The sequence below is a fragment of the Gamsiella multidivaricata genome, assembly GCF_025024155.1.
Source record: "Gamsiella multidivaricata strain RSA 2152 chromosome Unknown BC939scaffold_2, whole genome shotgun sequence".
Classification (NCBI taxonomy): Eukaryota; Fungi; Mortierellomycota; class Mortierellomycetes; order Mortierellales; family Mortierellaceae; genus Gamsiella; species Gamsiella multidivaricata.
Window position 1 is genome coordinate 435,678 of NW_026251710.1, and position 25,024 is coordinate 460,701.

General features: G+C 49.2%; 10 protein-coding genes and 1 non-coding gene across 11 annotated transcripts; 7 read left to right on the forward strand and 4 right to left on the reverse strand.

The window, feature by feature from the left end:
• The first annotated feature begins 382 nt into the window (after positions 1-382).
• Positions 383-3,399, forward strand: BC939DRAFT_435183 (glycosyl hydrolase family 47-domain-containing protein). Its single transcript, XM_051553451.1, has 8 exons — positions 383-1,678; positions 1,833-1,973; positions 2,056-2,113; positions 2,219-2,346; positions 2,447-2,684; positions 2,790-2,869; positions 2,960-3,048; positions 3,158-3,399. The coding sequence occupies exons 1-8, from the start codon at positions 584-586 to the stop codon at positions 3,270-3,272; spliced, it is 1,944 nt and encodes a 647-aa protein (XP_051417456.1). The 5' UTR covers positions 383-583; the 3' UTR covers positions 3,273-3,399.
• Positions 3,400-3,425: 26 nt separating this feature from the next.
• BC939DRAFT_435185 (small nuclear ribonucleoprotein polypeptide A) lies at positions 3,426-4,835 on the reverse strand. Its single transcript, XM_051553452.1, has 4 exons — positions 4,699-4,835; positions 4,412-4,452; positions 3,974-4,309; positions 3,426-3,873 (listed from the first exon to the last, which is right to left on the reverse strand). Exons 1-4 carry the CDS (start codon positions 4,775-4,777, stop codon positions 3,508-3,510), a joined length of 822 nt encoding a protein of 273 aa, XP_051417457.1. The 5' UTR covers positions 4,778-4,835; the 3' UTR covers positions 3,426-3,507.
• Positions 4,836-4,972: 137 nt separating this feature from the next.
• Positions 4,973-5,055, forward strand: BC939DRAFT_t5. Its single transcript has one exon. It is a non-coding gene; the product is annotated as a tRNA-Leu (tRNA).
• Positions 5,056-5,948: 893 nt separating this feature from the next.
• BC939DRAFT_435186 (kinase-like domain-containing protein) lies at positions 5,949-8,895 on the forward strand. The gene is made up of 5 exons (XM_051553453.1): positions 5,949-6,323; positions 6,529-7,054; positions 7,336-7,576; positions 7,652-7,720; positions 7,809-8,895. Exons 1-5 carry the CDS (start codon positions 6,302-6,304, stop codon positions 8,841-8,843), a joined length of 1,893 nt encoding a protein of 630 aa, XP_051417458.1. The 5' UTR covers positions 5,949-6,301; the 3' UTR covers positions 8,844-8,895.
• Positions 8,896-9,233: 338 nt separating this feature from the next.
• Positions 9,234-11,471, forward strand: BC939DRAFT_435191 (uncharacterized protein). The gene has a single exon (XM_051553454.1). It carries the CDS (start codon positions 9,441-9,443, stop codon positions 11,247-11,249), a length of 1,809 nt encoding a protein of 602 aa, XP_051417459.1. The 5' UTR covers positions 9,234-9,440; the 3' UTR covers positions 11,250-11,471.
• Positions 11,472-11,473: 2 nt separating this feature from the next.
• BC939DRAFT_524600 (DNA replication licensing factor MCM7) lies at positions 11,474-14,791 on the forward strand. Its single transcript, XM_051561270.1, has 9 exons — positions 11,474-11,575; positions 11,714-11,832; positions 11,937-11,996; positions 12,106-12,189; positions 12,285-12,445; positions 12,548-12,866; positions 12,967-13,537; positions 13,641-14,031; positions 14,133-14,791. The coding sequence occupies exons 1-9, from the start codon at positions 11,521-11,523 to the stop codon at positions 14,668-14,670; spliced, it is 2,298 nt and encodes a 765-aa protein (XP_051417460.1). The 5' UTR covers positions 11,474-11,520; the 3' UTR covers positions 14,671-14,791.
• On the reverse strand, positions 14,792-15,580 carry BC939DRAFT_524601 (uncharacterized protein). The gene is made up of 2 exons (XM_051561271.1): positions 15,337-15,580; positions 14,792-15,179 (listed from the first exon to the last, which is right to left on the reverse strand). The coding sequence occupies exons 1-2, from the start codon at positions 15,510-15,512 to the stop codon at positions 15,095-15,097; spliced, it is 261 nt and encodes an 86-aa protein (XP_051417461.1). The 5' UTR covers positions 15,513-15,580; the 3' UTR covers positions 14,792-15,094.
• BC939DRAFT_405546 (uncharacterized protein) lies at positions 15,581-20,306 on the reverse strand. Its single transcript, XM_051552828.1, has 6 exons — positions 19,126-20,306; positions 18,842-19,025; positions 18,396-18,743; positions 17,746-18,305; positions 17,031-17,661; positions 15,581-16,943 (listed from the first exon to the last, which is right to left on the reverse strand). Exons 1-6 carry the CDS (start codon positions 20,189-20,191, stop codon positions 15,668-15,670), a joined length of 4,065 nt encoding a protein of 1,354 aa, XP_051417462.1. The 5' UTR covers positions 20,192-20,306; the 3' UTR covers positions 15,581-15,667.
• A 614-nt stretch (positions 20,307-20,920) lies between these two features.
• On the forward strand, positions 20,921-21,679 carry BC939DRAFT_435198 (uncharacterized protein). The gene is made up of 3 exons (XM_051553455.1): positions 20,921-21,080; positions 21,226-21,469; positions 21,549-21,679. The coding sequence occupies exons 1-2, from the start codon at positions 20,990-20,992 to the stop codon at positions 21,447-21,449; spliced, it is 315 nt and encodes a 104-aa protein (XP_051417463.1). The 5' UTR covers positions 20,921-20,989; the 3' UTR covers positions 21,450-21,469; positions 21,549-21,679.
• A 94-nt stretch (positions 21,680-21,773) lies between these two features.
• On the reverse strand, positions 21,774-22,781 carry BC939DRAFT_391168 (UbiA prenyltransferase family-domain-containing protein; the record flags this gene model as incomplete). Its single annotated transcript, XM_051551939.1, has 1 exon — positions 21,774-22,781. One exon carries the CDS (start codon positions 22,779-22,781, stop codon positions 21,774-21,776), a length of 1,008 nt encoding a protein of 335 aa, XP_051417464.1.
• A 705-nt stretch (positions 22,782-23,486) lies between these two features.
• Positions 23,487-24,981, forward strand: BC939DRAFT_391136 (TAP42-like protein; the record flags this gene model as incomplete). The annotated part of the gene is made up of 5 exons (XM_051551938.1): positions 23,487-23,594; positions 23,742-23,854; positions 23,949-24,033; positions 24,121-24,291; positions 24,394-24,981. 5 exons carry the CDS (start codon positions 23,487-23,489, stop codon positions 24,979-24,981), a joined length of 1,065 nt encoding a protein of 354 aa, XP_051417465.1.
• Between the last annotated feature and the right edge of the window lie 43 nt (positions 24,982-25,024).

A 25,024-nucleotide genomic window follows, 5' to 3' on the forward strand; every position in this document is an offset into this window, starting at 1 on the left:
GCCACTGGGAGAAACTGAGGATGATGTTGTTGTGCGATCCGAGCACAGTATCGCTCAAGCAGTGAAGGCTAATGACACTCTTCTGACAGTTTCAGGATCACGACACGCGAGCTTCTCAAGATCTACAGAGGAAACGCCTTCGCCAAACCACTAGACTAGTCTCCCTATTTATGCACAATATCTCGGCTTAATGGAAATATTTCATATGGTCGGGGCAAGAGAAGAGTTTCCTTTTCACTTTATAGAACTAAGTCCCTTTATACAGATTTCCTTTAGAGGGAGTTGACTGGACTAGGCGATGTTCGGTAGCGGTTTGAACTTGAATAACAAAGATGCTAATGCAGGACTAATAATGCCGCTTGCAGCGCAAACAATCTGCACAGCCTTTCCCTTCAAGCTCTAGCAGCAGAGCTTGCCTGGCGATACTTTGGCCAAGCCCAGACGCTGTGATAATTGGGTCTACCGGGGGAAGAAATCTTTGTCTGTCTTCCCAGTGGATACCAAAGAAGCCGCACCAACTATTTTCCACCTCATCAGTCAATCCCTCATCTCTTCTCCCTCCCCCTTTCCACAGTCGTGAACCATGGAGCCGACATCTCCCACTCATAAAGCCTCCAGCTTTGTTGTCGACATCGAGCAGGGCCTTCCATCTTCGGCCAGCGACCCCTATGGACCCTCTCCCGGCCCTTCAGACTACCGCCCATCTCCAAAGCCTGCGGGGTCTGCCACCCCAGCCCTCACTGCTGTAGCGCCTCTCACTAACTTGAAGCGACTTTTTGACCGCAATCCCTCGGCAGTGGTCAGTGGGCGATACACTATCAACTTCCGCCAGATGCTCATCCTCGTCGTGATCCTCATGAGTTTGACAGGACTATGGACCATGAGCCGCCCATCTACTTTGGGAACTGACCTCGAACAGGATCAGCAATACGTCCCACCACCACCTCCACATCATCGCCCCTACCCTGATATTGGCCACAAGGAGCCATTGATCCAGGAGAATACCCATGAATCCTTACCATTCAAAGCCGCTCCTGGTGGGAACGTTGACGCAGCGCGCGAAAGATACGAGCGAGTCCGAGGAAAGGGAACCAAAACCAGCCTAAAGAACATCCAATTTGATTTCCCCGAGGAGTCTGCACAAGACCGAGCCGAGCGAGAGAAACGCTTGAAGGCTGTCAGGGATGGATTCGCACATGCTTGGGGCGGTTACAAACAGCACGCATGGGGTCACGATGAGGTCCGTCCAGTCTCGGGAGGATTTGTGGACCGTTTTAACGGCTGGGGTGCGACTATGATCGACAGTTTGGACACCCTCGTCATCATGGGTTTCAACAAGGAGTTTGACGAGGCTCTCGAGTGGGTCAAGACTTCGTTCGACATGACCAGACAGCCGACTGCCCAACTTCAATTCTTCGAGACCGTCATTCGCTATCTGGGTGGACTCCTGAGCGCATACGACCTCACGGGAGAGGAGGTCCTGCTCGACAAGGCGGAGGAGCTTGGTGGTTACTTGTTGAATGCCTTCCAGAGCAAAAATTTCCCCTCTGGCAGGTTCGCCGTCCAGAAGTCTGCCAACTCCCCCGGATACAGCTTTGTGGTTGCAGAAATCGGCACGATCCAGCTCGAGTTCTCTCGCCTTTCGATACTCACCAACAACCCGATCTACGATCAAAAGGTACCCATGAAGAATATATCACACGATGGTGAAGATAACACAGGGCCCAGCGCTGTTTTCACGCGTGGGGGAAACAAAATTTAGCATGTAAGGGCCGTGGACTGCTGTTTAGTGCGCTCTCTTTAACTTCATGTATCTGTTGCGTACGTTCTAGGCACAAAGAATTTTCCAAGTCTTGGGCACCGCCACCTCTGAATTGCCTGGCCTGCTCCCAGCATTTGTGCAGGATGGCGAAGGACATCACTACAGTAACTTTAAGGCATCTGTTGGTGGCATGATTGATAGCTACTACGAGGTATTATTTCGGTTGTGACGCCCATCATGCCCAGATTGGGAACGTGGAAATTTCACTCATCCGTCTTTTTTCACGTTGATAGTATCTTCTCAAGGAATGGATTTTACTCGACGGCAAGGTCCCAAAATACCAAGAAATGTGTAAGTCATCACTATATCATTAAAATTCCCTGAGTAAGAATACGAGAAACCAACTTCCTTACCCACGTCCTTTTTATCTCTTTGACGCCATTCTTTTTCAACTAGTTGAAACATCTGTTGATTCGATTGAGAAGTACATGATCCTTCGGCCGGAGAATGGCTCGCATGACTACGCAATTCTGGGCACCGTCAACTCGGGAAGCAAGAGTGTTGATGCTGAGATGGGACATCTTGTAAGCGGTCGTTTATAGGCACTTGTTGTGTGATATCTTGTTGATCAGCTGTCTGCTTTTGCTGATACAACATGATGGATATATTTTCTTCGTTTCATAGGCCTGTTTCATGGCTGGATCCTTGGCTATGGGCTCTAAGTACTTTAACAGACCTAATGACTTGGTCCTGGCGAAGCAAGTTGCCGAGGCTTGCTATCTTGGATATCATCGCTCTGTTACAGGCATCGGCCCTGAGGACATGAGATTCATGAAGAGCAACAATGGCAAAGGATTCATCGCCCGTCCAGACACGTTCTATTCTCGTTCAAGCAGCCGCACTGAATACATTTTGAGGCCAGGTAAATATGGTCAGGTACCTGTAAATGCATACCTAAAGACATGATCGGACCCTTACACTGATCCTGCGTTGTCAAAATCCTTCTTCCATTCTTATTTTAATATAGAAACGTTGGAGAGCTTGTGGATTTTGTACCGTCTTACTGGCGAGAAGAAGTACCAGGACCAGGCATGGGAAATCTTCCAGGTGAGTTTTCATGGGTTGAGCATTCTGACTTCTTTTCCAAAGGTATTTCATCCGCTATTAGTAACGTGCTTGTTTTGATCTTTGATTTAGTCATTGGAGAAGCATTGTAGGACAAGTATTGCCTACTCTGGTCTTCTTGACGTTAATGAGCCAAACTTATACGATAACAAGATGGAGAGGTAAGAACAGACGAATCATTATATCCACCTTTTTTTTTTTTTTTTTTTTTTTTTTTTTGGCGTAATTGCAGCTAACACATTTGTCTCATCGTGTTTCCAACTGTAACAGTTTCTTCTTAGCGGAGACGATGAAGTACCTCTACTTGATGTTCTCTACGCCGGACGTTATCTCGCTGGATAACTTCGTGCTCAACACCGAGGCCCATCCCCTCAGGAGGACCTAAATGATCTAACTATTGCTCTTATCAAATACTCTAAGCTTGGCACGCCTTAGTTCTCATCTCTTCGATTTGCGATTCTGATTGTGTAGGGTTGCGCGTTTATAAAATAAAAGGATCGACATTGAACAGATGAAAAGAAGCATCATACTTAAATAGTATGTGTCCTCTGTAAGGAACAGATTTTATTTTGTTGCCATGCAGGTTTCTTACACGCAGAAGAGTAAGCCAACTCGATATTCTATTGCATTTCAGTATCCTGGTCTTCCTTTTCCTCCTCCTGTTTGCCTTCATCAGTCGACAACCTTTGTTTCTTGGCCTTGCTGCCGTTGGTCGAATCCTGGTCCTTCAGATAACCTGGAATTTTGCCCTCCTTCAGTGCCCTTTCCAGTTTTGCGGTTTCATCCAATGTCGTCACCTTTGCAAGTGCAGCCTTGATCTTGTCTTGATCCTCCTTGCTCATGTTAAGTGTGGGCACGCTCGACTTCAGGGGCAAAGGTACTCCCTCTCCAGGTTCGAATGTTGATGACTTTGTCGCGGCAATTGATTCTGCTAGTGCCGATGGTCCCGCCTTGCCCTCAAACAGCTTCTTTGCCTCTTGTCTCTCCTACAATTATTGAGGCCAAAATAATGTTCATCAGTATATCTTGATGCGTCCCTAGTAAAATCACGATAACCTGGTATATAATGTCAAGTGTATCACGCACCTTCTGCTTGACCCTTTCGAAGTCCAGCACCCTGACATTGGGCAGTTTCCAAATGACCCACTCGCGATAGTACTTTTTCTTTATGATGGGATTGTCGAGCAGTGACAAGATCTCGAGGGCCTTGCATCCTGCAAGTCCATCCAGATCTGATAACTCCGTGATGGCGTTATTGGTGAGGACGACTGTCGTTAGATTAGGCAGATATTGGCTCAGGTTGGGGTCGATTCTACTGATCCTGTTGTTACTGAGCAGGAGGCATTTCAGTCGTGGAAGCGATGGGAAGTTCGAGAGGGATCGGATGTCGTTGTCTGTCAGATCCAGTGAGTCGTTCAGATCCTGATCGCCACCAGAATATTATAGTAGAAGCTGTTAGTTCCTTGATCGTGAAGGAAGGACTGATTCGCGTGAGCCGTTTGCTAGAACCAAACGTGGACACACCTTTGTTACTCCAAGGTTCTCAATGGCCGGAATCTTGTGACCTAGATGGACGAGAACAAAGGTGTAGATAGACAACAAAACGAGGGACATGGAGTCAAGGATGACAATAGATTTTGGGTTGTCTTTGTGGTGGCGATAAAGTGCACCATAATTCCAATCTCAAATGCGGTAGTACGTCAAGCATAGATGGCCTAGAGCACCAAAAACGTCGGCATAAAATGAAAAAAGCGAGGTTACAACGGCACAAAAAAAAAAAGGAATCAGATTGAAAGACACGAAGGTGATACTGCGCAAATCAAGTTCTCTGTCCTGAACTGCATTCAGGTAACATGGTGCCCGTGAGATGAGTTCTGGCGTCAGTTTCATAATAAAGGTAGTATGGCGAGATTTGAAGTGATTTGATCCTGACGAGTAGAGAACGGGCATTGAGAACTTCAAAAGCACATCTTGACCTAATCTCTGCCAGCAAGGGAGAAATCATTACAAATACAATAGCCAATACACAACGTCATGAACGTCATTGTGGAATTATATAGTATCCATTCTACCAACTTTCAAGTTGGTAGGATGGCCGAGTTGGTCTAAGGCGCCGCACTCAAGTTGCGGTCTCGAGAGAGGCGTGGGTTCAAATCCCACTTCTACCACTTTTACTGCCGCTGATACTGCTTTTTGTATGCCTCAGCTTTTTTTTTACATCTCAACAGTTGCATGGTTGTTTGCTCTATCAGGATCAGTCGCTTGAAGGGACGCCAGAAGCTGACCCTACATTTAATCTTAAGCCAGTCCACTTTGGAATAAAACTCGATATTTGGAACCCTATGAAAATGAGGTCCCACGAAATAAAATCAGATTTGACGGTCGAAAAAGACGGAGATCATGGTCTCGAAAGTGACCGTTGTGTTTAAATAGAGCCAGGCTTCGTGAGTTATTGTGTTCCTTATCAAAAAAGCACGCATCATAGCCACGCTCAATTGATGGTCTTTTGGTCTCACAGCCGGACAATCATCGAACCTGAGTGCCAAGGTAGGATCTGTTCTTACAGTCCACCACTTTGCAAGATGGGAGTTCTTTAAAGAAGCACGCGGCCCTGTCATTAGTTTGGCATATGGGCTATCGTGCGCCGAAGAGAACTTATATCTCTCACCGCTACTTATCATACCAAAACAAATGGAAACGACGCAGAGGATTGTAATAGCGCATTGGACGAGTGGGTGCCGTCATTTATGAACAGTGATAGCCCCCTCTGGATGCATCTGACTTTTATCGTCACCCTTATCGGAGAATGGAGAGATGTGCTGTTGCCCCAGGCTTGAAGATGATCTGCATTATCATGTTTGTTCGTGCGAAACGGTTAGTTATGTACACGAATATCTTTTGGCTCATCAGCCAGGGCAGAGTTCCAAAACTGGGAGATGCATGAGAATCATGAGGGACGCAGAGAAACAGGAAACAGAGAGGGGGTGGGTTGCGAAAAGATCGTCTCTGTGTGAACCAAACGAAAGCAAACTCTGGAGGGTCAATATTTTTTGTTCCCTCAACCTTGCTTCACTCCATCCCTTCTCATCACTCTTCTCATTCTCTCACACTCACACTCCTCTTCACTCCCACCCGCCTCCTTATCTACTTCTTACTCATCCACTTGACTCTAACTTTCAATTGAATCCCTCGTCCTCCAGCAAGACTCACCCAAGTGTAGGTCTGACAGCTCAATTTGACCTGAAAGTGTCTGCCCCATGTCTTCCACGAAGCTGACGTGATATGCAGGCAAAAGGCTGCGTTCAACCTCACGATGGAGAAGAGTACATGTTTGTCAGGGCCTAACTAATGACTGTCCGTTCGATATCACCCTGCGTCTTCTCTTCTGTTTCAATTAACTAGCACTCCTTCGTCATGTCCTGGCTGCACTCCAAGAGTAAGCGTGCGGGCACGAGAAAGCGCGCTGCCATAAGATGATAGTTGGTCAGCCAGTCTATAAGGGCTATGACAATCCCCGTAGTTGCGCTTTGCTACGATCGCCTGTATCTGCTTAGTTGCTTTTTATGATAGCCAGCAATTCAGCTGCGCTCAAAGACACTCAGTCAGGAACTGACAAAAACATGTTCTTACCACTAATATAGAGCACAAGGAAAAAGAGCGGGAGAAGGAAAGGGAAAAAGAAAAGGAAAAGGAAGCCGCGGCGCTGTCTGCATCGTTCAATTCGTCGTTACAGATAAAATCCTCGTCTGCGACCTCGTCCTCCTCGGCAACATCCCCGCCAAAATCATCCCAAGGTAACGGCCACTCGCAGGCCCCATCTTCCTCTTCGACACATTCATCCACTCCGCCAGTTTCCGGCCATTCTCCATCGCCATCGGGGCAATCTCAGCAGAACGGAGTTTCTAGCGGAAAGACTGAGGGCGGAGCAGCCAAGAATGGCCTTTTGATCATTCGCGTAGTCGAAGCGCGAGGGCTAAGCCTTCCACCTGGCTCCTACAATCCTCCGTTCGTTCCTAAGCAGCAGCCCAGCATAACAAGCAACAGAGAATCTCTCCAGCGAAAGTGGTGGTTGCCTTATGCCGTCCTGGAATTTGACAAGAATGAAGTTCTCATTGACGCTTTGGGCGGTGAGCTGTCGAACCCTGTCTGGCAATACAGAGCTCACTTGTAAGTCGCAATCATGTCGCTATTATTATCTAATCTCCCCTTTTTTCTTTGTCTATTGCTTTCAAATGGAGGATGGGAGTTTTATTTTTCTCCAGAGAACATGGTCTATTCATGCATGCACCTTTGTTAGTACAACAGCTGCAGCGGCACGAATAGACTTTGTTGGAGATACATTGTATAACAGGAGCAACGGCGGGATTTTCGAAATGCATATCAATCATTAACGAGACACAGTTGCTTACCACTATGTGCAACCTACTTGTGTTCATTCTTTTTGATAGCGACGTGTCGAGAGTGTCTGACGTGCAATTATCGCTCTATATTCGCATCCCCAACCCAAAGACGCTGGCTGCGCTGGAAAAGTCTGGAAATGTGATGGAGAGTGAGAGTTCGAGCGAGGACGTATTCTTGGGCAATGTCAAACTGGAGCCCCGCTGGGACGAGCAGATGCAAGACGAATGGTTTATGCTTCAGGGAGGAACAGGCAAAGTCCGCGTTCAAGTGGCGTTCAAACGAGACAGCGTAAGTATCCTCTGTATTTATTCAGCGGCCTCATTATTATGGACACTGATGAAATGATCCCTTCTGTGCTCGTAGGCCAACACTCCGCTGACAATAGACGCGTTTGACCTCCTCAAAGTCATTGGAAAGGGCAGTTTTGGCAAGGTAACGCTGGGGGGTAGCTTCGTCTTTTTTATTTTTATTTTATTTTTTGGCCGCTAAAAGGATAACTCTCTGTATGTCTTTGATAAAGGTCATGCAAGTTAGGAAGCGCGATACGTCTCGTATTTATGCCATGAAGATCATCCGCAAGGCGCACATCATCTCCCGTAGCGAGGTCAACCACACTTTAGCGGAGCGAACTGTCCTGGCCCAAATCAACAATCCGTTCATTGTCCCTCTCAAGTTCTCATTCCAGTCACCGGAGAAGCTATACCTTGTTCTCGCCTTTGTCAATGGCGGGGAGCTCTTCCATCATTTGCAGCGCGAGGGCCGATTCAGTGAGGAGAGATCTCGGTTCTATGCTGCCGAACTTATGTGCGCTCTCGAGTGTTTGCATGGATTTAATGTTGTCTACAGGGATCTCAAACCAGAAAACATCCTGCTGGATTATACCGGTCATATTGCCCTCTGTGACTTTGGACTGTGCAAGCTTGGCATGACAGAGACCGAGACGACAAACACGTTTTGCGGAACGCCAGAGTATCTCGCGCCAGAGCTACTCCTTGGTCAGGGCTATACCAAGACGGTGGACTGGTGGACCTTGGGCGTGCTTCTGTACGAAATGTTAACTGGTCTGCCTCCGTTCTATGACGAAAATATCCACGAGATGTACAGAAAGATCTTGCAAGATGAGCTGCGATTCCCGGACGAGGTTGCGCCCGATGCACGCGCACTGTTGTCGGCGCTTTTGACAAGAGATCCTAATCAACGCCTTGGCAACAATGGGTCGAGTGCGATCAAGCAGCATCCGTTCTTCAAGCCCATCTCTTTCCCGTTGTTGATGGCGAAAAAAATTCAGCCGCCGTTCAAGCCCTCTGTGTCCTCCGCCATCGATACCTCCAACTTTGACGAGGAGTTCACGAGCGAGGAACCAATGGACTCGGTTGTGGAGTCATCGTTTTTGAGCGAGACCGTTCAATTGCAGTTCAAGGGGTTCACCTACAATCCCGCCAATGATGGTGTTCTAGGTGCCAGCATGGCAAACCATGGTGCCCTGGGATCATCGGGCGATCGCTCTGTATCGGGACGCACGGGCGGCATGGGCCAAGGGCGGGGTGGCTACTGACTCTAGTGAAGAATCACAAGAACGACGGAATAAAAGCTCTCTTTATTTGTGCATTCTGTTTTGTCAAAGTAGAATGTTCCAGCATGCAATGCTTAGACTATGAACTGAGTGGCGAGATTAGAGTTTGATTGCAGATCGAAGTACGGTTGAGCCCCTTGCGCTAAAAAGTCAGACCTAAATTGCTGAATATGATTGGCCAAATGCAGCCGGGGGATTGTTGTGTTTCAGTTTCAAAAAGAAACAGTGGCAGGTCTAAGCGGGGGAAAGAGCTCGATCTACTATCTTCAATCCAGGGCCAGGAACAAGAAACCGATGGAAACAGGGGTTTGTCTACTGTACCTGCCTGTGAATATTGCTATGTAGTGCTGTGTCGCTGGAAAAAAAAAGCTGGATGCAATATCCTCTTTCATCATCTCTTCCCTTCTTTCATACTCTCCTCTCTCTCTTACACTCACTCTCACCCTCATCCTCCATTCCCCCACTCTTCTATCTCTCACCCTCACACAACCTCTTATTCTTTTCACACATATACATCATTATCTACTCAAACATATACACATATATACTCCGATATCGCTCTATTATCCTTCCTTCACAATGTCCCGACGAGTCCTGACTTCCAGGCAGGTCGCCCTTCTCCTCACACATATCACCACACTTTTCCTTTGCATCTCCTTTGCCCCTGCTGTTCACACCCAATCATTCCAGCCAGCTGTTGTATTTCAATCTAACAACGTCTTCATCGAGGGCCAGGCCATGTACGTTATGGCTGGCACTCCCTCTGTCGATTCCGACATCACTACTCCGCAGATGTTCATGATGGATCTCTCTGTCTCTTGGAACGCGACCAGCCCTATTTTCAAGAAGTTGCCCAATGGGCCCACCGCCGTGTATCACACTAGCACTCTCTCGGCCGACAAGCAGAGTTGGTTTGCGCTGTTGAACAACGACGCCTACCTGTACAACTTCCAGAACGCAACATGGACCTCCATATTGACAAGTCCCTACATAAACAAGTATTTGCTGGACGGAGCTGTGGTGGACCCAGATACAGGCATCATTTATAGTCCGAATGGATATGTCACTACCACAGGCGAAGTTTCAATGTTGAGAGTGAACCTGAACACTTCTGTGTTCGACAACGTCCCTCAGTACTCTACCAAAAACGTATCGGAGAATTACAGCGCAGCCTGGAGCTCAGCGATTCAGGGCATGCTCTTTATCACTGAAATAGGAAGCGAGCTACACGTCTACAGCCCCACAAGAGGATGGAGCGCTCCAAGCGGAAGAGGAGCAATCCCCAGTCAACGCGCCGCCGCTTGCCTGATCCCAGTGTACGGAGGCTCGAAAATGGTACTGTTTGGCGGCTACTCAAGATTGACGGCCAGTGCACTAAGTGATATCTATGTCCTGGATATTGCGACTTGGACATGGACAAAAGGACCCGACGCCAACTTACCGAATGGGCGACTGGGAGCCTCATGTGCTGTCACCAACGACCAATTTGTCATCTGGGGCGGCAAGAGTTCCAGCCCAACTTTGGATGTCATGGCTGATAATACTGCCTTGATCTACAACTTAAAAACCAACACATGGATAAACTCCTTTGTCGCCCTGCCCAAGCCTACAGCAACTCTGAGCGCCTCCACATCCACCTCTGCCGCCGCCGGCTCAAGCTCCATCTCTTCGTCGACTTCACCTGACAGCTCCAAATCCAATACTCCCTCGCCAACTACAGCGAACGACAACAGTTCCCGTATCGTTATTATCGTTGGGTCAATTGCAGGGGTACTCGCCATGGTCTTGATGGGCGTAGGACTGGCTTACTATCGCACTCGCTACAAGAAAACCGCTTCCGAAAACCCCATCGATGGCTCATCGAATCAGTCGGACCTCAAGGATTACCCTGACGGAAGCGCGTACGCATTGCAGCAGCGAAACCCTCCTTATCCACCTCCTCCTCCTGTCATGGACGCCAAATGGTCAAGTCCTCGTCCTTATGATAGAGCGCCCCGTAATCCGGAAGCTATCGTGGATGATCAAAAGCATGGCTATTACCCTCCACCGGGATCCATGGAGCTTTCAAATCCCTATCTCAAGCAAGAGGCGGAACTAGGCAGGCAGGAGTGGGGTCGACCGCATGAAGGCACCTACGGTGCTCAGAGTATTTCTCAGCACCCACACACAGATTACAACGACTTGGCGAGGAGGGGTCGACCTCAACAGGGCGAGTATGGCGCGCAACGGCATTCAGAACATCCCCATGTCGATATGCAGGTCCATCGCCCACTGGATAGCTCAAGTCATGGATATCACGATAGACGACCATACTCTCAACATCCCCAAAGACTCAAGAGCGAATCCAAGGCGATAGATGGCCTTTTGCAGGCATACTACGCTCCATAACTCATATTGCAACAACCGAGCACTCTCAATTTAAAGCAATCGCACAACATATCCTGTACTATATACCTCATCAATAGAGACGATCCGTATACAAGCAATAGCATGTCAGAACATCTAATCTAATATATCAATAATATGCACTCTTCCTCTAATACCTCACCTGCACGTGACGTTGTTTATATTTTAGTAGCGTGAACGCGTCTTAAAGGATTCTTGTAGTTACTCCATCGCCATCCACACACTCCCGCCAGGAACAGAAAAAGAGTAAAAGATGGCCGCCAGGTTGAACACCGCCAACGTCAGGGTGAAGTATTCGGATGAGGCCGGTAAGAAGCATATACGGAAGCACAGCGACTTCGACCGTTTGACGTTGCCTAGGACCAGATTAGCATCAACGAGCCGAGGGTTTAGACTGCGACTTAAGACTAACGAGTAATACTATTCTTGATGTTATCTCCATTTAGAACATATCAAGGACTTTCTTCAGACATTCAAGTCTGTCTTAACCGAGGCCGATGTTGAGGACACTGGAATGGAGGTCGATGGTCAAGGCGTTCTTCAGCTGAAGTATTTCAAGCAGTTGGTATGCTGTTCAGAACTATGCACAAGGACAAGATACTCGTGATGGAGAAGGCTATGACGAAGTTAACATCCCACTCTTTCACTGTTATTCCTGGACATTAATAGCAAATGATTGCCAACCGCAGGCAGAAGAAGCTGGTTATTCATCTGGACGATATTGTCAAGGTACTTTCAAAAACAGGAAGCTATGTCCCTGGACATCTATGCAATGTATGCACGGGGGAGCAGGACATGAACAATAATACTTGAGTCAATTCCATTGCTTGAACAATAGTACGATCGCACCAGGACATCCAACTTGGCTCAGAACATCATCTCCAATACCAAGCGCTATGTCAGCCTGTTTTGCAATGCCATTGTATGTGAGCACAACTTGATTCCAAGCAAGGTGCAGGATGATACCTAGTGGGTTTCTCTGATTCACCGACATTTGCTTATATTTGGTCGTAATAGGATGCCATCATGCCAGCGCCCACAGAGGATATGGACCACACAACCTCGGTGCTCGATGTCATTTTGAGCCAGCGCAGGAGTCACAACAGTAACTTTATTGCTGCCAACGGAGATGTGCCTCTGGAAGAGCTTCCCTTCCCACCTGCTCTCACCAGAAGATAGTAAGTTGTTTCGACAAGCATTCACGCTTTAGCACGGGACCTGTGCAGCAAAGTGTTATTTCTCAGGAAATTTATGGTTTTTACACGATCATTTCACACTAGCCAAGTGGTTTTCAAGCCGCCCACCAACCAGAAGGCGCTCTCCGTCCGCGAGATTAAGGCTGAGTACCTTGGAAAGCTGGTAACTCTTCAGGGTATTGTCACCCGAGTCACGGCTGTGAAGCCCTTTGTCGAAGTAGCAGCCTATACTTGCGAATCCTGCGGTAATGAGAACTTCCAGGAGGTGACTGCACGCCAGTTCATGCCCTTAACCGAGTGCAACTCTCAGGTGTGCAAGACCAACCAGACCAAAGGAAAGCTCCACGAGCAGACACGTGCCAACAAGTTTTTGGAGTTCCAAGAAGTCAAGATTCAGGAGCTTGTACGTTCTGTTTGAATTTGTATTGAGGATAATCTCGCAGGAATAGCGCATTGTGAATAGCATTTTCATGGTCTCACCAATCGACATTTCTTTTCTTCAGACACATCAAGTTCCTGTTGGACATATTCCTCGTTCGATTAAGGTTCATTTGTTTGGCGTGATGACCAGGACCATGAACCCTGGAGATACCGTCGCTGTTTCAGGTATCTACGTGCCCATTCCTTACACTGGCTTCCAGGCCATGCGTGCAGGACTTTTGACCGACACTTATCTCGAATGCCACCATGTGGAGCAGTCCAAGAAGCAATATTCAGAGATGACGATCTCGAGTGAAGTTCAGGAGGAGTTGGAGGAGATGGCACAGGATCCCGATGTGTACAACAAACTTGCTCGCTCGATTGCACCCGAGATTTATGGTCACGAGGATGTCAAGAAGGCGCTGTTGCTTTTGATGATTGGCGCACCGACCAAGATAATGGGTGACGGCATGAAGATTCGTGGAGATATCAACATCTGTCTGATGGGAGATCCAGGAGTGGCCAAGTCGCAGTTGTTGAAGTACATCACCAAGGTTGCGCCCCGTGGTGTCTACACCACTGGTAAAGGAAGTTCAGGAGTTGGTCTCACAGCTGCCGTCATGAGGGACCCCGTTACCGATGAGATGATTCTTGGTACGCATTTGATTTATCGGTGCAGTTGCAACAATTATGTTATTGTTATAATTCCTGTCACTGACGAGCTCTGTAATGACTATGCTCTATCGTAATATAATAGAGGGCGGAGCATTGGTTTTGGCCGACAACGGTATCTGCTGTATCGATGAGTTTGACAAGATGGACGAGTCGGACAGGACAGCAATCCACGAAGTCATGGAGCAGCAGACCATCTCGATCTCGAAAGCTGGCATCACCACTACACTCAATGCTCGTGCCTCTATCTTGGCTGCTGCCAACCCTATCTACGGTCGCTACAACCCTCGCAAGTCGCCTGTCGAGAATATCAATCTGCCTGCGGCACTGCTATCGCGCTTTGATATCCTGTTCTTAATTCTGGACACCGCAAACGAGGAGAACGATTCGAGATTGGCATCCCATATCACCTATGTTCACATGCACAACCAGGCTCCCAAGATGGACTTTGAGGCGTACAGCGCTAGCTTGATGAGGTATTTTCGAGGGTATCTTTGTTTGTACATCACTATTTTATAAGCTTAGCATGAGTGGTTTTATTAACGCGTTTCCGACGTATTTGCACTGCTATTTCTAGACACTATATCGCGGCGGCACGGCAAAAACGACCGACTGTGCCGAAGGCAGTCTCTGAACACATTGTGGATGCATACGTGCAGTCACGCCAGAATGGCAAGGCTGAGAGAGAGAACGGACAGGAATTCACATATGTTAGTGCGCGTACGTTGCTCGGAGTGCTCCGTCTCGCACAGGCAATGGCTCGTCTCCGGTTCTCGGATGTGGTCACGGTCGAGGATGTCAATGAGGCACTAAGAATGGTCGATGTCTCCAAGGCCTCGCTATACGATCAGGATCCTGCACACAACGGCCAAGACGGCCGGACATACTCGAGCCCAACAGACAGGATCTACGATATTATCCGTACGATGAGCAAGGATCCTGAGGACAACTGGAGATTGGTTGAGGAGTTGAGGCTACAAGAGGTCAGGGACCGGGTTTTGGCCAAGGGATTCAAGATCCAGGAGTTCGAGGAGTGCTTGCGGGAGTACGAAGACATGAATATTTGGTTCGTGAACGACGCCCATACCAAGTTGACCTGGATCTCCAGGGACTAAAGAGATATAGCTGGATAGGAAGGTTCATTTCAGTGGCGCTTTTTGAGTAGAGCAAAGAATATGCTGCAAAACGAAGTAAGCTATGCCAAGATAATAATAATAAAAACAACAGCAGCGAAGTAGATCTTTATTTTTATTTTTGTGGCGGTGGATATGAATGAGGCTGCAACTCTTGCGGACGAGCCTCGAGAAAAGCGAGAGACTAGTACTGTGTACCATTGTAAAGCCCTATAAGCACGCAGGCTCGAGTCCAGCAGCTACGCGACAAAGGATGTGCGGTTCAATGGCTTCCTCGAGGATGACTGACATGTAAACACAGCTTAATATTCGTGTAGTTCACCGTTAGGTAACGGATCCGACTCAATCGATAGGGCTAGTGGTCGAGGCTGTTCCTGGATATGCTGCCATTGTATCTCATGCGTTATCACGATTCTTCCTGATCTTCATCCTGTCCCTGTCCCTGACCAAGCTGCTCATCGTCCTTCAATACCCTCGCGGATGCCATCAACCTAAAAGGCCACAGCAAAAAAAAAAAAAGAAAAAAAAAAAAGATGAACACAAAAGGAACGCAATCCAGTTGCCATATTTTATGAAACTCCTTCGGACTGCGGATGTTGCGAGGATGCGGTGATGCAGAAAACGATGACGAGGGCGTTATATTCTTACAGAGATGAATGAATCGTCAAAAGGCGCTTGGTCCATTCCGACTGCACGACGGTGATCTCAACATTCTGCTCCAGCGTCTCAAGATTCTTTTGCAGCCTCTCAAGCGACGCGTTCAGGACCGTGTACTGGGTTGAACGCGAGGCTGCGCTTGCGGCGGAGGATGTTGCTACAGACATAACACTTGTACAGTTTCTAAATAGCAAGTTGTTGAGGATGGAGGAGAAAAAAGAGGACGCTTGTTTTTGGTGGCACAGAAAAAAAAACTTCATTTAGGGTTGGTATTCTATAGTCCTTTGCGGCCCAACTATGGGTTGTGTTGTAGTGTAGGACTCTATGGCTGCTCCGTCTGTTCCACTTGTGGCGATTCCTCCTGGCTGACCAATACTCCCTCGTCGTCGCTGCTTGTCTTGCTCAGCGATCCCTTTTTCTCGTCGAGGTTTTCAGCCGCCTTGTCCTGATCATCTCCCTGCGTAGTTTCGTTGGTATCAGTCTTGACAGCATCGCCAGTTTCGGTTTCATCTTCGTCTTCATCATCGTCCTCGATAAGGTCCTGCCAGTCGTCGACAACCTCATCCGTAAACTCCCCTCCCTTTATAACAACAAACTTTGTCAAGTCCTCCGCAGCCTGCGACTGACCCAGCTTCAGGGGGCCCCCTACAGAAGACGATTGAGACAGGTTCAGCCCACTTGCCAAAGACCCAGAGATATTAGCTGTATGGGCAGGCGGAACAATTGTGGCGCTAGACGTACTGGCCTCCTCCTCCCATGCATCAGAACTCAACGTTCCAGCAGCCTCCTTGGCCTTTAAGATCCTCTCCTCTTCCGCCCTCTTCGCTGTCGCAATCCGCTCATCGTCATCCAGCAGTGCAAATGTGTTCTCGACCTTGGGAGGTGTTCTCGTAGCCCACTGGTTTCCATGGCTCGCATTAAAGAACCGCTTTGACTGTGATCCACTGCCGACGTTCGTATGACTGACGACCTCTCCTTCCTTGTTGACCCAGCAGAGCTCGACTCTCTCGCATAGGTTGCCCTTAGCTGCGGCAGACTTGATTCCGGTTCGAAGACGGACCAGCACTGCCTCCAACTCATCCATTTGCATCGAGCCGGGGTGCGGCACAAGGACAGCATCATCATCGGTCAACCAACGAATACCGTACTTGATGTTCCCAAAGACCGGCGCCATCTGAGCTGCTAGTTCCGACCTCGTCAAGCCGAATGCTAGATCGTGCAAGTAAATGGCGTTCACAGGATCCTTGATCATCGGCTTGCGAAGCTGTTCAACAGCGGAGCTACTCGTCGAAGTGGCAGGGCGCTTCTGGCGACAAGCCTGAGAGACCAATAGATCCGGGACTGATGTGTTGAGCTGTCGGCGGACCGTGACACTACGATACGGCTCCACGTCGACACTCTCGGATGTCACGTCGTAGTGAGCTGCGAGCTCGTGCACAAACTTGCGGCGATGTCCCTTCATCGGAGGGAAGTACAGGATCGGCTTTGAGGTATCAGCGACCCATTCAGCGAGTTGCTTCTCGATTTTGAGTGTGAACTCCATATTAGCGGAGGCGTAGTCGAGAACATATGAATCATAATCCGGGATACGGGGTTCACTACAGAGCATCAGTAAAGTGAACGTTAGCTGTTTGTTTTTTCAACGTGAAAAAAAGTAGAGCACATCAAGATGAATCGACACTTACGGTGCAGAGACGCCTTCCTCGATCTCCAGAGCAAGAGCGACTCTCTTGTTACGTTCTGCGATCAAGCAGTAATCATTGCACTTGATGATTCGTAGCTTTCCATCCCATGGATTATCGGCTGTCGCGTTACAGGTAGACTCCATGGTCAAATGTCCGCACTTGCAGCTCGAAGGCACAGTGGTTTGACAGGGCTGATCTTCAGGGCAGGGTGTATTGCCATGGCAAGCGATGCCACACCGGTGACCGCAGCTCTTGCGGGGCTTGGGACACGCCTGGGTGCAGATATCCGAGGGTGGACTTATGCACTCGCCCGAATGGCATGATTTGATACACTTGTGCAGACCACACTCAAGTCCCTTACCACAGACCTTGCCACATGATGGATTGCTCTTGTAACATGGAACATTGGGCATCTTGGACTTTCGGCACATACACTGCTTCGCAACAAGCATGATACAGGGGGGACAAGGTTCACTGTCTGGATGACAGGGATGGCTTGAGAATGACGTATGACCACAGGCGCGAGGTCGAGTGCAGGTGTGCCTGCACTTGGGGATGGAGGTTCCGCAGGGAATCGGAGGATACAACACAGTACGACCACAGGCGCACGAAAGTTCATCAAACGACGCGTCTAGTCGAAATGAATTTAAACACAGTTGTTAGGACCGTTGACGTTGTTCCATAGAATGGACAAGCACATTTCATTTCAACTTACTCAAGCAAGGGTTGCAGTGTCCTTTGTGGCACAACATCTCGCAGGTATGAACTCCACACTGCAGCTTTTTGCCACAGACCAATGGGCAGATGTGGGCTTCCAATACAACAGGGTCAATCTTCGTGCCCTTGCCCCTGTTCTTGGCGGGACAGCACCGATTTGTGCATTCGTGCTTTCCACAAGTACGAAGGCCGCGGCAGAGGCGGTCGCAGGTTGGACGCTCGTCGCCATACATTCCCATGTCTGAACAAACTCGCTGGACTCGCGTTGATCCGCAGCGACAGTCGACGGTAACTGTCATCTTGCACGGCTGGCACTCTCCTAAATGGCACTTTTGCATGCATCGATGACCGCAGTTCAAGGTTTTTTTGCACAGGCCTCCACATACTGGAATCGGATCCGTGCAAGATGTTCGCAATTTACCCATGAGTAGCGTCTCGATGGTTTTGGATCCGCAGGGACAAGTCTTGACGACCTCGGGCCTGGCTGGGCATTGTCCCGGCTCTTCATCCAATGGATGGCAGGTCTTGGTGCATTCATGCTTACCACAGGCAAGAGGTCTAAAAGAGCAGATTTAGGGATATTAATAAAGGTCTTGATAGATAGATAGTCCTTAAAGAATAAAACCAATTCATGTCAGTGCAGCATACCTATGGCAGATCTCATGGCACTCGTAGAATCCTATCCGCTCTTCGCCATCGACTAATGTCGTTCTGGGCTCCCCATCGCCACAGCGCGCCTGATGTTCATGCTTCCCGCAATAACATTTTTGTTCCTGTGTTTGGTCGCATGGTGGGCACAATCCAGCGTGGCAGACGGAAGAGCAGGTGTGCTTTCCACATCCGAGTAGCTCCCCACAGATTTGGTTACACGACTTTCCTGTCTGGAATGTGAAATCCGTGTCGGCACAGCGCAACTGGAAAGTTTCATTTCCACAGTGACAGGACTGAATGGGACCGAGGCCGCCGCAGGGAGGGCATGGTCCAGGATGGCATGGGCTATAGTGACAGAAAGGAAAATGTATTATTGTTAAGTTGGATGGCATAATGAAGAAAACGCATAACTAACGACTTCATGAAATAACCGTGACACGTACATGTTGCATGGGTGAGGACAGTCTCTCGGACGTCCGCAGAGCTCACCGCAAGAGTGGGGAGTGAGGTATCGATTGAAGTCGGGGTTGCTGATTTTGCCACAGAAGCAGACGTATTCCTTAGGGATAGAAACCTGTGTGTTCTGACATCCTGGACACCTCCATCCTGTTCCGTTATTGTTCGGATCTAATCAAAGAATATCCGCAGAAGCGACGTCAATTAGTATTCGGCACAGCGACAATCAGGAGACCTGGCGATCCGTGAAGACTGCAATCGATGTTCATACCTTCAGATGATTTCTTAGCCCAGGTAGAAAGACAATCGAGGTGGAACGCCGCAAAGCAGACCTGGCAGTTCCACACCTTGTGCGCAGGCCGAATGACATCCCAGCACACCATGCAGTCGTATGTCGAGTTGCTGAGACCCGCAGTCAGCGCAGCCATTAGATCGCGATCTTCCTCGATTTTGTGCACAAATTTCCTTGGCTGAGCTCTTAGCGCATTCCTCTGCGCATTACGTTGAGACCCCGATGATTCTCCTGCCTGATCTGAGATGGGCATAGATGGAAAGGTGCGGCCACCAAGATCGCCGGTTTTTCTGTTTCTTTGACGTCTGCTGTTATTACTGCTGTTGCTTCCAGGGACAGATGCGCGTGTTGAGGAGGAGCTCTCTGCTTGTCTATTCACTCCATTAGCTCTGGATCGCCCATTATCACTCCTGTTGTTCTGCTGCAGTCTTGCCGACGATGTATTGGTCGCTTCCTTGCCTTTGCGACGTCCCTCACGACTTGATGCTGTATTTTGTCCTGATCCCTGCACAGAATTTAATGCAGGCTCTGACCCGGCTGCTTCGACTTCCGTTGGTTCGACAGGGCGCTCCATGTTAATCTCTATATCATCATCATCATCATCGTCGATGCGCGCTCCACCTTCCACCAGTTGCTTGGGGGCATGTCCACGGTTGCGACGGCTTCTACTGCTGGTACTGTTAACATTGTTGGTATTGTTGGTATTATTGGTATTATTGTTTCTATTGCCTCCCTTCTTGCCGTTTTCTGTAAGCTTGCTTGCTTCGCCTTTCAGGGAGTCGCGGCCGTTGTTGGATCCAGCCTTGCTTGGATCAGGGTTCCGTCTCCTCCTGTTGCGCGGATTGTTGTTCGATCCACCAGCCTGGAGGTTGGCGGTATTGGCACTACTACCACTGGCACCCTCATTGGTGGCTGGGTGTGGGACATAGTCCTTGGCGTCCGGGTTCAGCTTGGCTGGCGTCCTTTTCGATCCATTGCCCTGACTTGAGCCAGTATTAGCGGCACCAGAGGGGTTACTGTTGCTGGGCCGTGGAGAGTCGCCCATAAAGATCAGCGTGTGTGGTTCGGGGATGATAAAATCGATTGCGAGTGGAATGCTGATGTTGGTGAGGTAAATGAGTTAAGAGAGAAGGATCGCGAATCGAAACAAAAAGAAGCAAAGACCGACCACCTTGCCACCAGTTCCGCAGGTCTGCGGCAGGCAGGTAGAGTTTGAGCCAAATCGGGTTACATTCTATAAGCCACCCGCAGTACAGGGACCTGGCTGGATGCCTCTAAAAGGGAATAATCGTTCCCAAAGACAGCTGTGAATGTCCGATTGGTTCCCAGGAAGGCTCCCTCAAGCCCATCGAAAAGTCGGTGACAAATGCACAGCATTACCATGCTTGGCAAGTCGACCATAGTCACCGCTATTTCCACTTCATTCGTACACAGACAGGAAGGTTGCCGCGAGATCAATTACGCTGCTCCAGAAGAACATATCGAAGCACTGGATAGTCTAGCTTAGCAGGAAACCGCAGTTGATGCAGCAACGACCCTTTTCCAGGAGAAGGCAGGCACTTGGTGCAGCTGAGCCCTGTCCATTCTGATAACAAGGATCCGCGTCAATTAAAATGGGCAAGTTGTCAAAGTCTCAATTGGAGAGGTTCGCTGTTGCACAGACGATTTGGCGATCCAGCGCTTCCATGCGACAGAGAAGTGACTGTTTCGATGGGTGAGGGGGTGGGCCCATGTTTTGTCTTGTGCATCTTCCGAAGACACAGGGCCGCCTTTCTTTGCATTACTCTCTGCGCACACTTGCCTACCACTTCCACTATTGATCCCTCAGCAATTCAAACACACCATGTCTAGCAACCAGTACTACGATGAGGAGACCGAGACAGCCTTGGAGAAGGTCAAGCGCCTGTTCAAAGAGAACAAGGTCGTCTCTGCAGGCAAGACCCCCCCCCCTCCTTCTGGGAAAAAACGAAAAAACAAAAACCGAGCTGCAGAGCAAATACCCACGTGCTGCACTCACTAAAGACAGATTCACTATGCTAATCAACCGCTCTTGTCCTTTCTACTCATCATGTTGATCAGGTGTCGGACTGACTATCGCTGCATTCATCGGAGCCAGCTATGGTGTTAGGACAGGTCGCCGTGAGTTTGCGCAACACATGTTCCGGGCCCGTGTCGGTTTCCAGTTTTTCACCATCGCTGCGCTGCTGGGAGGAGGCATGTTCTATGACAAGAAGCGCAAGGAGGAGCGCCTGGCTCTCGAGCAGACCCGTATCGCACTTGAGGACGAGCAGAAGAACGTCTAAGCAGCAGAGGAAAAAAGAACGTTAGTTTTGGGAATGGCTGGATTTTCCGAGTCAACACGAGGATACAGCAAAACTAACTAACGCCCGATCGCATCATAGGCGCACCACCGCATCCCATTGCAAAGATGAGAGAGCCTCGGACTAGTCGGGAATATAGTCGACCAACGTAGTTCTGTAATTTATCGCTGTATACATAAAAACAGGAGCGCAACAGTCGCTTCGTAACCGAAGTTGGAATTTTGTTCGATTGAAAATGGTTTCCGAAGATCACTCCCGGTCGGCGCAACGCTGGATCAAAGTTTAATAATGCAAATATGCCGATCATTACGTCCTCGCTACGCTTGTAGAACTACTCTCGTCCTCGTCCTCGTCCTCCTCGTCGTCGTCCACATACTCGTACTCATCGTCATCATCCTCAGCGCTGCTCAAACCAGCAACAGCACCTGAAGATGCCAACACACTGCTGTTGCCCTCCAACGCTCCCGGGGCATCATTATCCTTGGCCTTCTTGTGGAACATCATCAATCCGAGCACGACAGGGAGGTAGATCAGACTGCCAAAGAACAGCTGTCTCGCACTCTTGTCGTCCCTCTTACGCCAAAAGTTTATTGCTCCCGCCACCAGGACCGCATTCACGATGTTGCCGTCAATTGCGAACCACCAGCTTGTCATATCCAAGTAGGGCACCAGCGTCACAAGCGGGATCAGTCCCAACGAATAGCGCAGACTTACACGCGCGTTCAGTTTCGGATCTGTCACAGCCATCATCCGATATCCAGCCTTGGAGTAATCAGCGCGAAGGTTCCATGCCAACGAGTTAAAGTGGGGGAACTGCCAGGCGTACAGCAATCCTCCAAGAAGCCAGGCTTCTGCTGGTAGCGAATCGGTGCATGCTGCCCATCCCATCATAGGGGGGATCCCTCCGACAATGGCTCCGACCCACGTGTTGGCGATCGACATGCGCTTCATCGGTGTGTAGACGGCCGCATAAAGGACCAAATTCGCAGCTCCGAGGGCAGCTGTCAATGGGTTCACAGCTGCGGCCAAAAGACTCACTCCTGCAAGGCCTGTGACTGAGGCGAAGCCCCATGCATGCAATGGCGAGATTCCCTTGCGGACCAAAATCCTGTTCCTTGTCCTTGACATCTGAGCATCATATGGTGGTTCCACGAACTGATTGTAGGCATTTGCGGACGCAATGCAGAGGGCGGTTCCAGCAGTGAGAGACAGCAAAGTACCTAGGCTTGTCGCGTTTGTGGTCATGGCATATCCGCTCATGGTTGTCAGGGTCACCAGGGCTCCGAGACGCATCTTGGCCAGATCCATGTACATCGGGACTAGTCCTGCTAATGTTGGCTTCTTGATCTCTTTCCAGCGAATATCATAATCCTCAAATCCTGCTGGAGCTGCCGAAGGCGAGGGTGATGATGATGATGATATTGGTATGGTTGACCGGCTCGTGAAGAATCCTGCGCCTACATGGTCCTCATCCTCTCTGGTAAAGATGTTTTGTACACCTGTCGGAAGAACTGCTGCCGAGCTGGCTGGTGCTGAGGTTTTTGAACGAGTGAATATGATCCGGGATCCTCTGAGAGCAGTTTTTGGAAAAGCATGAGTGGAAGCTAGGAGGTTGCTGCTCTGCAACCGGCCAAGCTTATGCGCACAGGTGCTTGATAGCCGGGCTTGAACTCGACCGTATTCGGATCTGATCAGTTTGTGTCCGGAGATCACACGGTTCGCGGGCAGCATCGTTGCTCTGTTCCGTCGTGTGTACTGCTGTGAATGAAGTGGGAGCTCGCGTTTCGGAGTAGGTTTTTGGGCGAGAGTAGAGGGAAGAAAAGGAAGGTACTGTGAAGGGGAGGATGGGAGGACGAGTGCGGACAGCAGCGCGCTCTCCTCCCTCCGAACGACCTACGCCCATAAACACTACTTCCCCACCGCCATGTGCAAGCCACCAGTGCCATGAACAGCTTGCGCACTGCTCGTTTCTGCACTCATCCTCCCATTACCCACATACGCGCACATTCACCTCGACCCATGTCAGGAAACAACGACGCATCCTTGGCCCAGGTCTTCCAAAGGGCAGAGACCCTCTTCCTCGACCTCCAAAAGTCAACTCTCGCCTCAAACTCGGATGAGTTCCAGGTAAACGCATACCTCCCTTCAACTTGACACAACCTGCGGATAACCCGTTTTTGGAATATCGACGATATTGTACACATAATGCTAGCTGACTGACAACCGGCTCTCATACTTTTTTGTTTCGAATCCTATTTCTCTATTAATGTATAGACAAGAGTGAATGAGTCTATCAAGGGATTCGAGCGGTCCGCGAGCATGGTGCGCCAACTCAGCCTGTTTAGCGAAAACGAGTTCATGGAAGATATTAGCACTAAGGATCTCAGGTAATTGAACACGCTAACATGGATACATACCACGAACAAGTCGACTTCAATCAGCTGTGGATCGCTAATCGACACATCTTTGTTATTCGCGCAGGTTCCTGCTAACTGAGTATTATCTGGGAGAGTTGTTCCTAAAGCGCGTCAGTCAGGATCGTCTCTCTGATCTGACCATATCCAAGGTAAATCTGTTCACAGGGAGTCTAACTCTATGGTAATGAAACTATTTTGAATATATGGGCCTAACGATATTGCATGTTTAACTACAGGAACATTTTGATCACTTTCTCCTTCAATGCGAGACGCACGACATTTTGACGGCACAGGACAAGAAATACATGGAACAAATCGCAACAGACGCTCCTCGCGACGCAGCAACACGGCGAGGGGAGAAGATTGCGCGCTTCAAGCGGGAGAAGGAGATGAGGAACCAGATCGAGGTGCGTCGTGATGGACAATCTGTTCCCACTTGTCGACCGTACTACATATCACCAACTTAGACATTCAGAGTCACTGACATCTTATGCATCCATCTTGAACAGGAATTTCACAAGGAACTGGGAACGACAAGTAGTGGATATGAAGGCGAACTTAGCTCTGAGATGGAGGACAAGTACCGAGACTTTGTCCTTCTTCATCTGCAGTACGCCATCTTTCAAACCATGGAGCAGTTAGTTGGAATTCAACAAGAGATCCCTATGCTCAAACAGATGCAGGAGCGCAAAGCTGCCGAGGGGTCGAATGACGGCAGGATCTCAAGTCGGTCAACGGATGATGCAAGAGACGTTCGTGTGGATGACAGCCGCATCTGGAATGCTACTGGACCCTTGATGGATCCCACGGGCCGACCCCTGCGGCCGTTCGTGATCACGAACAAGCGGACAGAGATGATGAAGGGCGTCTTCCGGCCAGGACACAGTCTGCCAACCATGACAATCGAGGAATATTTGGACCAAGAGATAGAGCGGGGCAACTTTTTATCTGGAGGTACAGAGGAACCAAAGAAGAAGGAGACGGATGATAACGATGAGGAGGCAGTAAATGCAGAGACCATCAAGGCGCGGAATTGGGACGACTTTAAGGACGACAACCCAAAGGGGTGGGGTAACAAAGGTGGTCGTATTGGATAAGCGCCGAGCTGTTTGGGCAAATTACAAAAGTAAATAAAAAAAT

Coding starts and splice junctions, on each gene's coding strand:
- BC939DRAFT_435186 (XM_051553453.1), top strand. CDS start 6,302: ATGTCCTGGCTGCACTCCAAGA. Junction 6,324..6,528: donor GTCCTGGCTGCACTCCAAGA/GTAAGCGTGCGG, acceptor CCACTAATATAG/AGCACAAGGAAAAAGAGCGG. Junction 7,055..7,335: donor TGGCAATACAGAGCTCACTT/GTAAGTCGCAAT, acceptor TCTTTTTGATAG/CGACGTGTCGAGAGTGTCTG.
- BC939DRAFT_524601 (XM_051561271.1), bottom strand. CDS start 15,512: ATGTCTGTAGCAACATCCTCCGCCGCAAGCGCAGCCTCGCGTTCAACC. Junction 15,180..15,336: donor TTGACGATTCATTCATCTCT/GTAAGAATATAA, acceptor GTGGCCTTTTAG/GTTGATGGCATCCGCGAGGG.
- BC939DRAFT_435183 (XM_051553451.1), top strand. CDS start 584: ATGGAGCCGACATCTCCCACTCATAAAGCCTCCAGCTTTGTTGTCGAC. Junction 1,679..1,832: donor ACCCGATCTACGATCAAAAG/GTACCCATGAAG, acceptor CGTACGTTCTAG/GCACAAAGAATTTTCCAAGT. Junction 1,974..2,055: donor TGATTGATAGCTACTACGAG/GTATTATTTCGG, acceptor TCACGTTGATAG/TATCTTCTCAAGGAATGGAT.
- BC939DRAFT_524600 (XM_051561270.1), top strand. CDS start 11,521: ATGGCCGCCAGGTTGAACACCGCCAACGTCAGGGTGAAGTATTCGGAT. Junction 11,833..11,936: donor TGAAGTATTTCAAGCAGTTG/GTATGCTGTTCA, acceptor GGACATTAATAG/CAAATGATTGCCAACCGCAG. Junction 13,538..13,640: donor TACCGATGAGATGATTCTTG/GTACGCATTTGA, acceptor GTAATATAATAG/AGGGCGGAGCATTGGTTTTG.
- BC939DRAFT_405546 (XM_051552828.1), bottom strand. CDS start 20,191: ATGGGCGACTCTCCACGGCCCAGCAACAGTAACCCCTCTGGTGCCGCT. Junction 18,744..18,841: donor TGTCCTCACCCATGCAACAT/GTACGTGTCACG, acceptor CTGTCACTATAG/CCCATGCCATCCTGGACCAT. Junction 18,306..18,395: donor TGCCATGAGATCTGCCATAG/GTATGCTGCACT, acceptor CTGCTCTTTTAG/ACCTCTTGCCTGTGGTAAGC.
- BC939DRAFT_435191 (XM_051553454.1), top strand. CDS start 9,441: ATGTCCCGACGAGTCCTGACTTCCAGGCAGGTCGCCCTTCTCCTCACA.
- BC939DRAFT_435198 (XM_051553455.1), top strand. CDS start 20,990: ATGTCTAGCAACCAGTACTACGATGAGGAGACCGAGACAGCCTTGGAG. Junction 21,081..21,225: donor GAACAAGGTCGTCTCTGCAG/GCAAGACCCCCC, acceptor CATGTTGATCAG/GTGTCGGACTGACTATCGCT.
- BC939DRAFT_435185 (XM_051553452.1), bottom strand. CDS start 4,777: ATGAAACTGACGCCAGAACTCATCTCACGGGCACCATGTTACCTGAAT. Junction 4,453..4,698: donor CAGAGAACTTGATTTGCGCA/GTATCACCTTCG, acceptor TCGTCCATCTAG/GTCACAAGATTCCGGCCATT. Junction 4,310..4,411: donor AGAACCTTGGAGTAACAAAG/GTGTGTCCACGT, acceptor GGTGGCGATCAG/GATCTGAACGACTCACTGGA.